This window comes from Montipora capricornis, chromosome 6, assembly GCF_036669925.1.
Source record: "Montipora capricornis isolate CH-2021 chromosome 6, ASM3666992v2, whole genome shotgun sequence".
Taxonomy (NCBI): Eukaryota; Metazoa; Cnidaria; class Anthozoa; order Scleractinia; family Acroporidae; genus Montipora; species Montipora capricornis.
In genome coordinates, this window is record NC_090888.1 from 7,916,226 (window position 1) to 7,928,725 (window position 12,500).

General features: G+C 39.5%; 2 protein-coding genes across 2 annotated transcripts in view; one reads left to right on the forward strand and one right to left on the reverse strand.

Annotated features, from left to right (window-relative positions):
* LOC138051401 (tetratricopeptide repeat protein 28-like) overlaps positions 1–12,500 on the forward strand; it is a 695,954-nt gene that overhangs the window by 537,464 nt on the left and 145,990 nt on the right. The gene's annotated exons all lie outside the window — the stretch shown is intronic.
* LOC138051417 (uncharacterized) lies at positions 745–8,202 on the reverse strand. The gene is made up of 6 exons (XM_068897610.1): positions 8,087–8,202; positions 6,959–7,633; positions 5,652–5,892; positions 4,730–4,842; positions 2,813–2,985; positions 745–1,927 (listed from the first exon to the last, which is right to left on the reverse strand). The coding sequence occupies exons 2-6, from the start codon at positions 7,409–7,411 to the stop codon at positions 1,429–1,431; spliced, it is 1,479 nt and encodes a 492-aa protein (XP_068753711.1). The 5' UTR covers positions 7,412–7,633; positions 8,087–8,202; the 3' UTR covers positions 745–1,428.

Genomic DNA, 12,500 nt, shown 5'->3' on the forward strand with positions numbered 1-12,500 from the left:
TAGACAAGGTTACTTATAACCATTCAATTCCATCGTTTTGGAAATAGAAACTGCTTTATAATTCATCAGCGTCACAAATTCTTGCCGATTTTGGGGCTCATTTGTTGAAATTCAAGCACGCTTCCAACAGACCTACACAGGCGGCTTCCGCTTCTCTGTTTTTCATGCAGATATAATTTTTTGAAAGAAAAGTGGAACGACAAATTGCGTGGAAAAATTTCAAGAGAAGAAAGATACTATCAGTGAAATCAACCAATCAGCAACATTTAAGTAGTGTTGCCTAACGAACACTTACACTCGATGACTAAGAGATTTCGAGATATGTGAAAACTAAGTTGCGATTTTTTAATGTTTCGTTTAATTCAGAAGAGCTCATCTTTTCTTTTATTACTGGCAAAATTTTTGAGCACGGCGCCGCGGGAATTTCAACACAAACAAGTAGATGAAATCTACATTTTTTGCTGATCGATCGCATGACAAAGATCGATAAAAATAGTTTTCTACTGTTTTCCTTTCCGTTGCGAGTAATTTACTGTTGAATGTTTTTTAATGTTGACCCAGCCTTTGAGAGTAAAAATATTATGGTCGACTGGTGATTTTTTTTTTCGTTTATTTGACCTGCAGAATCTCTGTAGAATATGAATTTGCGTGACGATCTCCGTAAATGTGAAAAGAGTGATTTTGATTTAAGACATTCAAGAATTTAAATATGTTTGTTAAATTGACAATAGCGTACTCAAACAGTTTTCATTCTCTTTTCATTAAGAAAATTAAGAAAGGAAAAAGGCAACAAGTGGGCCGCAAACAAACATCAATTGTTGTAATTCAAGAAAACCGTACATTAGTTTTGTAATTCATGCACGTGCTGCAGGCCTACAAATCACTCACTCACTCACTCACTCACTCAGACAGCCCCGATGACAATATGGGAGTGCACTTATACTAAGTACTGGAACTCCAAGGATGTTGGTCCTGTAGTATCATATTCAGGCTTAAAATATCGTTTTAATAACCCTGTCGTTCCACAATCAATTTTGTTTTCAGATTAATTTAAGGTGGGATGTTTCACTAGTTCATCGTCTGTGTTATAACATTTTTGAGAAACGCGGAAATATTTGGGTTGTTTGAACTAAAGATTAAGCCTGAGATTCCATCGTCGCCAGACACAGTTAATGTTTGATATTAAAGTTTCAGTGGTTCATTATTTCAAGATATTCAGTTGCTATGAATTTAGTCAGTTTCTGTCCACAATTGATGATGGCGAAAAATTATCCATGGAACTGACTGTCTTTATTCCGTTGTAGATCCAGAAACACTCTGTCTTTAAATCTTAATGTTTTTTCTTCGGTCTCAACATTTGTTTCGTGTTTTTCTGATTATAAAAAAGTATAAGTACTTGATTAATTAACAATAGTGGCCTTCCGGTGATTAAATCTTAATTGTGCTCTCGGCCTTTCCGAATATTGACTCCTGAAGAAACAACGCTATCAGCGAGATCAGAAAGAACAAAACACCCGATACCAGCTCCCAGGTAACCAAGACTACACCAATAGAGAAGCCTTCGCTTCTAGATACTTTCTCCAGGTACAATATGTACTTCTCGAATTGAAACTTTTGCTGGCGAAACTTTCTCATGTGTTTAAGCTTTCCAACGAACCGAGCAGATCCGGAAAAAACATTCTGGAGTTTATCTATGTTGCCGTGTTTGTATGGCCTTACAATTACGAAGCGTGAATCGTGGCCTGTATCTGGCATGTGAGCTCGGAAAGAGGTCTCAGGAGCCTGTAGGCCCTTGTGGTCAGCTGGCGATCTCTTGAGGAAGTGCCCATTGTGGTTTGTAACCCCCTCAGAAGAGGACAGATCGTTATCTGAGTCTGATTCTGAATCAGAGACGTCGACCCATGCCTGTACCACGGTAACCAAATGCCTAAGAAACAATGATAAATATCAGCAAAGCTCCAGTAAATATCAAAGCAACTGATACTTATAAGTGAAACAACAGAACATAGCAACTTTTAAGAATCTCAACCGACTGGAGGCAAACCAACAAGCTATTTGCATGTGCAGCCGAGAAGTTAAAACAGAGAATACCGAGATCAAGTTCAAGGAGCGGTTAAATTTTACCAATTTCCTCTTTTATTTCTCCTAAACAAGCGTGCATAACCCAGAAGTGTCGATCTTTTTTCATGATTTGGCCTTGCCCTATCACTTTGCGGTATTATCTGAATTTAGAATACAAGTCCCGCCAAATAACGGACAATCAGATTGGACCTACTGAGTACTGACCGCAACTTTCTTGGTTGCACGTTCAAAAGGTAAAATCGTGCACGGAAAGCACTAATGCCGCTACGTTTTGTTCCGAAAAAAATCTAGCATTAGCCGTTCTAAAAATAGACAATACCTCTAAATGATGACTTATGTCCTAAATCATTTTAAGCCCCTAGTGCGGCAAAGGACGGGATTTTCCACATGGCAACGACCCACAACCCGTCAGCGGCTTGCTAATAATATGACGCCATATTACAAATGGACCGTTTTACAGTTCTGTGCTCAGTTACCAGGCCTTTGAATAAAAGCGAGGCTGGAGTTGACCTTGTTTTGATTCAAAACTCATTGCTTTTCTAATGTAAATCATGTTGTTGTAATGCTAACGAGGTTCATTTACATAAGAAAAGCAGCGAGGTTTGTGTCAAAGGAAAGTCAACTCCAGCCTCGCTTTTATTCGAAGGCCTGGTAACTGAGCACGGAACTTTAAAATGGTCTATTACCGACTGATAGGTAGTCGACATTGTATCAGCTTTTATTAACATACCAGTGGTACTGTTTTGTAACCCAAGAAGCTGTGACTAATGGATAAGCAGCCAGAACAAGCGGTAGCAGGGCGTGGATTATGTACAAGTACAACGAACGATGGAGGAAGAGAAACAAGTACACGTTTACCGCCAATGATATGACAGTAAACGCAATTAACGTACACAGAAGCACCTGAAAAACAAACAAACGAATGAACTTGAGGGAAATGGGCTTCTCAACGAAAAGTGTTCGCTCTAGTAGCAGCGAGAAGCCATATTTATTTACTAAAACACGAGGAAGAAACTGCACTTATAACTCACAGGGACGAGTAGAGTACGTATGAAGGTGGTAAAGTAATGTCCCCAAAGTAATCCCTCGGGCTGCAAGATGATTGCTATTTGTTTGTTTCCTATTCCAACACGGAAGCCGACTTAAAGTGCCACTTTCAGCTGTAAGTGACTTCAAACCCAAACGAGGCTATTTAAACTTCAGTTCCCATGGCCTGCTCCCGTCTGACCTCGGAGCTCAGTCGGTAGAGCAGCGGTGATCTAACCCCGTAAGTGGCCCACAAAGGAACCTGCTACAAATTAAAGAGTTCCTGCAAATAAAATAAAGATGCTGCAAATTGAAAAAACGAGTTGCTGCAAATTAAAACATCAAAAGTATGCGCGCACACTGATAGGTACAAAACACAGTGTACACAGGTCCAGGTCAAAAGTCATTGTTTTAACAATTCAGAAAATATCCTAAATAACTATTAAAGCTAACCTTAGGCCTAATTAGGCCTAACGTTAGCATTTGCAAACAGTTAGGGTTGTTTCTGTATTGGTAAAACAATGACCTGTGACTTGGGAACCGTGACCTGTGTTTTGTACCTGCCCTGAAACCTGCCCTTCCTTCGGTGCGCGCGCATACGTTCGATGTTTTGATTTGCAGCAACTATATTTAATTTGCAGCAATTTTTCTTTTAATTTGCAGCAACTCTATTTTATTTGTAGGAACTTTATTTTATTTGCAGCAACTCTTTAATTTTGAAGCATGACCCTTGTGGGCCACCGTACAAAACTGCTTGCGACCGTTTTGAACAAACCGCTTAGGTGATTATCGCGTAATAGTCACCACAAGTACAACCAATCAGCGCAGAGAATTTTCATTATTCACCTATGTAATTATACCGAACAGAAGTACGAAAACAGGGTCGAAAACAAACAGCCGGTGGATTTACTGTGAAGGAAAACAGTTCATTTACCTTTAAAGGCTGGTTTTCACTAGCGACGGAGTCGGAGTCGGGAGTCGGAGTCGGAGTCGTAGTCGGAGTCGGAGTCGGAGTCGGAGTCGGAGTCGTAAGCGCGCTTATGACCAGGTGAAAATCAAAGATCGGAGTAATAAGCGGAGTCATAAACTCGACGGAATCGGAGTCGGAATAATCAGTACGTTTCCATTTTCTTCCGACTCCTCTTATGACTCCGTCGCTTATGATCCAGTGAAAACTAGATTGTCGGAGTCGGAAGGAGAAGCGGAAAAACCAACCAATCACAATGCTTGGAATCGATGTTTGTGATTGGTTTATTTATCCGCTTCTGCTTCCGACTCCGACAATGCAGTTTTCAGTGGATCGTAAGCGACGGAGTCATAAGCGGAATCGGTATTCTGCTTCGGACTCCGACAGTTTGATTTTCACTAGATCCTATCGCTCTGCGCTTCTGATTACGACTCCGACTCCAGACTCCGTCTCCAGTGAAAACCAGCCTTAAAAATTTCGATTGAGTCCAGCAACTGTGGTCCTGAAGACCAGCAGTTGTAATCAAGAGCTAGTATGCTTCCAACATTTTAATTTAAAGTTTGAAGTGAGAAAAACCCTTGAAACCAACTACGTTTTCACAAAGCCTACCACAAGCACGTTTAATGAGCAAATATTTTAGTCGCAGTAACTTACCATACAAGCGGATGATGAATCTTTGACAAACTGAACTCTTTCTTTGTAACCTTCAACAGCGTGTTTCAATGAGAAGAAGGTGTTTTTGTTTTTCAGTCGTTTTTGAGTGAGTTCTGCGTGTAATGGGAAAAAATGCTTAGAGACGCTACTCGGGAGCACCAATCAGCTTGAATAATACTAGCACTGCCAACAATGCTTCGATTTAGCCTTAAATTGACTATGTCACCTAAAATGATGCAATCTCATGACACCCAAAATGCCCAAAAAGTAGAATGAAACATTGCAATAACCACTTAAGACTGTTGAACAAGATAAAAGAAATACAAAAAAAAAGGAAAGAGAGATGGACACGGATTGCATTTGGGTAACCTTGAAAAAAGTCGGCAAATCGCATGAATAAAGGTCGTTTTTGCTCATAATCATCTTGATTTTTTCAGTAAAGGAATTCCACCTTACCATTTTCGAGTTTTTAAAATCGCGATTAACTAAAACTTACCCCTAAACGCCCTAAGATAACGTGACATAGCCCCTTTAAAAGTTCATGACTGCCCTGGTACAATTGAAAAGATGTGTAATGATATGTCTGAGATGAAAACAGGGAAAAAGATAATCAAATTCCGAGGTAAATGGAAAAGCTTATTAACGAGTTTTATGAGAGACGCGTATAGGAGCTAGATCATTAAAAAGGGTTAAGCTGACAATTGTCCCCCTATACTGCTAGGACTGCTGTTCCCCTATGCTCTGTTTGTTTTCAGTGGACTTTGCTATTGAGGCAGTTCACAGGTAGCACTCTCAAATATATATCCTGAAAGAACCAGTTCAAACTAAACAGAATACGACCACCGTATCACGCTGCTTCCCAACGCATCTGGCTTTCTTAAATATAAATTGTAAACGGTTTTGGACCGGAACGTAATGTTACCTTGGAATTCAATCATAGAGTACCCAGTGATCAACATTATGCACGTGGGAATGCTCCAGAACAAAGCCAAAGCATAATATACGTGGACTCCACTGATAAATCTAAGCACGTGCAAGACCACGCCCAATGCTGCGTGAGCTTCATGCCCGAAGACGAGATGTGTGGCCTGGTCTCTGCGCATCATTCCGTACTGAAGAGAACCAGATATTATCGCGAACAATGCCAGGAAATAGGACAGTTTCTAAGTGGTAAAAACAAGGTTGCCCCTGTTTAGAAGCTTTCGCGACTGGGTTACTTAAAGGCCCACATTCAATCGACAAGCATTTCATGCCGTGGAGCAATTTTTGTTTATGAAAATCCCGTCAAAGCTGAGATTCATCCAATCAGATCGCTACGATAAGCAATGTGAATTTCCATAACAAAAACAAACGGTCGAAAAGCATGTCGGTTGAAGGTGGGCCTTTAAAGTAAACACAATTTTCATTTTTCCTTGGATTTCAAAATTATGTTAACTAAACAGAAACTGATCGAAGTTTTAAGCCTTGATTTCAAAAAGACACCTGTTTATTTTAACTGGAATTTCCTGTTTATATGGTCCGCCATTACTCACTTTAAAATCTTGAGAGAGCTGGATCGACGAGAAAATGACGTCAAAGACTCAATTGTTTAAGAATGCAATGCGTGTGTACGCGGCTGAATTAATATGCAGCACGGGAGTTTCGGGCTTTCAGACTTTTAAAGTCGTGTTTTGCATATATAATAAGCTACGTTTACACGTGGAAATTTTAAGCTAGTGAGTAAATGACGTCACTTTTTCATAGATCCAACCCTCTGAGGTCCAGTCGGTCAGTTTGGAACGTGAGTAATGGCGGACCGTGAAATAAAAAAAACTTACAGTCAAAGTAAATAGCCTTTGGATAAAAATCAAAACTTAAGATTTTGCCAGTCAAGTGTTGAGCAATCACACTTTGAAAATCTGAAGAAAAAAGAGAAGTGATTTTTGATCATAGTAACACTTTAAAGACTTCTACCATCTTTAATATGAACCGACCTGCATTTTGTTGATTATTGACCGCACACAAGAATTACGGGGCCCGGAATTAAAAAATGATCCAGTTCACTTGTTATGCATAGAATGCGCGTTCTTTAAGGCTTATCTCGCCTTGCGCGAAAATCATACGCGGACCAAAGATCAGGAAAGCCATTCTCCACTTTTTCTACCAATCTTCAGCCACAATTGGAATAAACAGTTTTCCAGAGATTCGTCCCAAAATGTGTTACTTCCTTGCCTGTACATGCCAACTTACCTCAGTTGCGCGCGATATGTCACGAAACACCTCGCTGTACTGCCTGTCACGCTCCAATTCACCCAGTCCTCGCTCCAACCACGACACTGCACGACAAACAGTAAGCCACGTGCAAACACAGCACGTAACCCATAGCAACCCACGCACGAACAACCAAGGATAACCATACTTGGCACGTGATTCGAAGCCATCCCATATGAAATTTGCAGTCAAGTTGAATAACCACAGTAGCAAACAACTGCTACTAAGCTTACGATAAGGAGAATTCAAATTTCCAATCAGTGCTGTTAAAATATGAATTAAGGTAGTTATCTCCTCTGACTTCGCGTGCAGATGTTTCTTTCCTCTGTAGCTCTCTCCGTGATTCAGTATTTGTCTTTCGGAATCAAACAATTCATTGATGGAGTCTACATTTTCGTGCGCTGATAAATGTTTCCTTGGATTGTTTTCCATATTTAAGTGCTGCGAGTGGTAAATGATTAACAGACTTGAAGAGAAACCAGGGTTACATGTAATTGGTTCAAGTTGCGTTATGACTGTATCTTTCTATCATCCTGCATCTGTTAGAGCTTACATCTGAGTCAGAAGCTTCTGTGAGAGGTTCAAGTTCAATCGAGGCAGAAGCTCAAAAGAACGGCGTCCATTTGTCACGGCAACTGGAATAAGTGAAGTAATCTAAAATGGAAGCGATCTATTTTTGTAATGAAAGGAATATACCGTACGTAAAATGCTGACTAAACAACAGTATACTGGAACAGAGCTTTTCTTTTTGGAACACTGAAGAAGTTGAGCCTGCCGACTCTCATCTTTGACTCGTCTACTATTTGCAAAAATTAACTGATCCAAGTAAAATTGGGACCAAAACTGTTGTAAACCAACATGCAATACAGCGAACTACCGCAGAATCCAATCACGTCCAAAAGAAACCCGTTTGAAGTTTGACGAGAGCTAATTTTAGGGCCAGCAAGTGTCACAAAGATTGTTAGCAGTCAATTCACTATTCATATTCAAAAGCGAAAAAAAGACAACAAACTTCCTCGATCGTAGTAAAGCTCTTTTCACGTATCTTTCACGTTAAATCTTTGTTGATAAAGCTAAAACAACGAGTTAATTAGGAGAAGATGATACCTGGAATTATGCAGAATAGACGTCCAAAATGAATACTGCAATAGCACATAGTCCAGCTTTGGGCCGAAAGCTTTTCATACGTTTGTTTGAAAAAAATTAAGATCGGTTTAAGTGTTTTACCTCATATCTACAAATAATATGACGTCAGAAAACAATCCTTTACTACAATGCTTACTTTGAAGCTCATTAAATAAAGAAATACAAATACAATATGAAAGGTGGCTATCATTTCCCTAAAGACTTTGTCGCTTAGAAAACGGATGCTTTCAAGTTTGCTCGGATCGGCAAAATATTACGGAGCTTAAGTCAAAACAAAGAAATCTAGAACAATAATGCCACATTATTTCAGTTTAATTCCAGGACAGTTGGTACTCATTTTACAGGGGGAACGAGTTAGAATAACCGGAAAAAGCAGCAACCACGTTCCACGAAGGCGGGATTAGTAACTTTGTTTACATCCAGAAAACGTATTGCTATGGTGACGTGACGTGACGTGACGCCTTCAACGTTTACAAGAAATCATATATCGTCTACGTCGTTGTTCCTTTATGTCCGGATTACGGAGCTTATTAAAGACAGGAAAGGAATCGGTTTGATGAAAATTAAGCGGGTTCACACTGAGGTCCAATGCAAGTAGGCCGTAAGTACAACCGAAAACTTACTTTTGATTTAAGTGCGTTCACACTAAGTTACAAAGTAAGTTACTTGTAAATTCGCTTTTCAATCAAACTAGACGGCAAAAATGATTGACGCCTTATTGGGGACACTGTAAACTGAAATTAACAATGAACACAAATCAAGTCAAATGTTGGTTTTTGATTCTTTTTACGCATTCGAGGGGGATAAAACTAGACTTGAGATCGTATTCGTCTTCTCTGAAGATAACTCATTCAAATGAATCCCGTACTTAAAGCCCGGGGGGGTACTCAATATATCCCTGGGTGGGGAGGTGCGGCGCGGCCCCTCATACCCTGACCATGTTTTAAGACAAACATCGCTGATTTTCCTACCCATTTTAAGACAGAATTCCGATTTTTGATACCCTGTTTAAGACATTTAACCCAGTTTAAGACAAAAATTGATAAATCGATACCCTGATTAAGACAAAAAATGATAAATTCGATACCCTGTTTAAGACAAAAATCCCGAAAAATTTACCCTGGCTGGCCGTACGTCCCCATTAAACCCTTATAAGGGAGTACCCCCCCGGGACTTAAAGCCTTCTTACATCTCTAGGATGAACCCGCCATATATTGTGGCATCTCAGGCTGTGCAGGTGCCGTTTGATTTCTAACTGAACGATCCAAACCCGTTGCTTCACTTTGTTGGATTGTTGGATAACGGCTTCTCTTCAGCCTTCTTCTCATGATCTTCGCTGAAATTACATTCTGTCCCTCTGGTCTTAGTTCTTTTTCTTACTTATTAGCTAAGTTGTGGAATGAGCTGAGTTGTGGGAGGCTTGAGTTGACGTGTTGAAAATCAGTGACCACATTTTTATAGCAGGGTTCGAGTTTGGGGTCCTCTCCCGGTATTGTCCCACTCTAGAATCTTGAAAACATGATTGCAGCAATTTCAGCAAACTTTTTCCTTCAATCAATTCAATTTAATTGTACTGCAATTAACAAGCATAGTACAGCACGAAAGCGAAAGGTAGGGGACAGGGCTGGAGAAAGAACAGGCTATGGCAATCTCGGCAACGCTTATCGAAGTCAAAGACGAATGATTCGTCTTGAATTCACATCAGGACGGATAAAGTCATCTTATTTTGCCCTGAAAAGCCTGGAACTAGAAAGAGCGCACTGAGTTCTGGTGTCTAAAGTTGCGAAAAGGAAAGCAGGAAAGAAACCTAGAAAGAAATGTAGCAGACGGACTAGAAGGATTATGCGTCTCAAGTGTGAAAACGGCCATTCTTTGTGTATTTTATTGGACATTTCATGTAGCATTCACATTGAAATGATATGGAAATTCCTGGAGCAAAACGTTTTATTTCCAAAGGGTTTGAATTGGGAACAACATTGAGTCAGCCAATTTGGTCTGTTGTTTATTCTCCCGCAAACTTGGTTCCATGCAGTGCGTTCACTTGGATGTCTTATTCAAAGTCCTAAATCACATCTCTCAGATTATGAGTACGGGCGATTCAAATGGCCAATTCAACGAGTCTTATTCTACAGTACACCAATTTTTTGTTGCTTGATTCAATGATATGGAGATGTAACAAAGTGTTTTTTAAGTTCAGTCTGTTTGTCTCGTACGTAGTGGAGACTTCACACCAGAGAAAAAGGTGGCTGTAACCAACAGTTCCCCTGGCCAACTCGGACACTGTAAAAGGTGTACACCAGTCGAATTGGAAGAGATTACAATTAATGCGGCCATTCTGCAATGGAAGAAAGGCAGTCACTTTCAGTACAGCCGCATGAAATCGGTGATTTAGAGACAGGCCAATACGGTAGAGAAAATTAAAAAAACAACGATATGTGGAAATTGTCAGCTGAAATTAGTGTCATACCCGAGCTCTTACGAGTCTCTTATACAAGTGTGAAATATACAAAGTAAGACAATAGATGTATAAATCAGTAATCTCTAACAATTGCAGAGGTTGCAGCAATTATCGTTGTTGTTTAAAGACGAGGTTAGGTCTATTTTCCTAATGTTCTTTTTAAAAGATTCAATGTTCAAGGAGTCCTTCAATTTAACAACCTACAATCCTCGCCAAATTAAGTTGGGACACCATGTACAGCACTAATTTTCTGACCTTTCTCCCCAATGTTGAATTCACTGATTTAGAGGAGCCATCTCGCAAAACCAACATTGACACTGAGGATCGTGTTTTGAACTGAGGAATTTAAAGTATGTGGTGTACAACGGGGAATGGCGGGCAAATTGCGCGAGCTGCGAGGTCGTTGTCGCTGAATTATTTTCATCAGTGCAGAGCTTAGAAGTAAAAACGTAAACAGCTCAGTGTTTTGCACTCATCTGGACCTTAGTTTGCATGGGTTTTAAATATGGCCGAATGTCTCCTAATTTTTTAGAAATGGCGTGGTGGTTTAAAACCTCTCAGAAAATGTACGAAAAGATATACCGATTCTCCGTGAAGTCATAGACATCTATTCAAATAAACACTTCTCATTCCTGGGAAGGCTCGTATTTAGTGAATTAACAGTTACGTTTATTTGTGAAAGTGTGCACGAGTCACCGATAGTCATAAGTTAAATTACCCTTAGACAATTTTATAAGAAATTGAGTACGTCACCATGCACAAATCGGAAAAAAACCACTTGAAAACAGGTCCCAAGACGCAGTTAAAACGTAAAACTTATAATTCTGGTTTAGTAACTCACCATTTACACCGTTGCATTTTTAGTACGAACTACGGTTTTACAATTTTAGACCCATTAAATTTTGGTGACTCGTTGTGGTGAAAGGATACTGCTCTTATGGACACTTCCCTTTGTGAGATTTCTGCCTCTTCCATGAGCCGCTTACAAGTAAAGTTAAATCCCTTCTCTTTCTCATAGACGGACTACCGTTTTCAGAAGCAGTCTTCTCTGCCGGCCACTCAATTCGGGACTTGGGCCCCTCCGAACACTTTCCTTACACTTAGTTGAGAAAACATACGGTTTTTTTGCTATTCTATATACCCTTCCACGAGCAATATTACAAATTTCGGCTACTCTACGTACAGGCAAGTCTTAAACAGAATATCAATAAAATGCAGGTACCTCAGTGTCACACAATCTATAACACGCTTAAAAACTATTTTGTTACATAAATTCTCTGCTCGCAAAACAAAGTCAATTGTTCAAAAGTCTCCAGGACACTGTTTTATATATAAATTAGTTTCCTGTGGAATAATTTCGATTTCATTATATCACATCTCCCAAAATACACATGGTAGACCATCCATTACACTCGTTGGGGAAATGCGTCGTACATGACCTACTAATCAATGTTCTGTCAACGCCTCTCAAAATTGCTAGTGGAACACAATCTTCGCCAAATTAAGTTGGAACACCATCATGACAGCACTAAGATTCTGACTTTTTGGTGTGATCCTCCCTCAAAATGTTGAATTCACTGATTTAGAGGAGCCACCTCGCAAAACTAACATTGGGAGAGCAGAGGACATCACTTGTTTTCCAATTAATGTGACGACGATTGTAGTTTGTGAGGTCCTTGATATCTTAAAGAATGCTTTTCATAGTTAAGAGTGTTAAATAATAATAATAATAATAATAATAATAATAATAGAAACGTTCTTAGTGTAGAAACGTTCTTAGTGCGCATTTAAAAATCTCAATGCACTTACAATAAATAATAACAATAACAAATTAGCAATAACAACACTAATTAAAAATTAAAACACTTAAACTACAAAGGAATCATTGGTCATTCAGGAGGTGGCGACGAAAAAGGT

Bases quoted from the DNA above. Each gene is read 5' to 3' on its own strand.
- LOC138051417 (XM_068897610.1), bottom strand. From the start codon at position 7,411: ATGGAAAACAATCCAAGGAAACATTTATCAGCGCACGAAAATGTAGAC. The intron at 5,893-6,958 runs GTAAGTTGGCAT...TTTACCACTTAG, and splicing joins ACATATCGCGCGCAACTGAG to AAACTGTCCTATTTCCTGGC. The intron at 2,986-4,729 runs GTAAGTTACTGC...TTTGTTTTTCAG, and splicing joins ATTCATCATCCGCTTGTATG to GTGCTTCTGTGTACGTTAAT.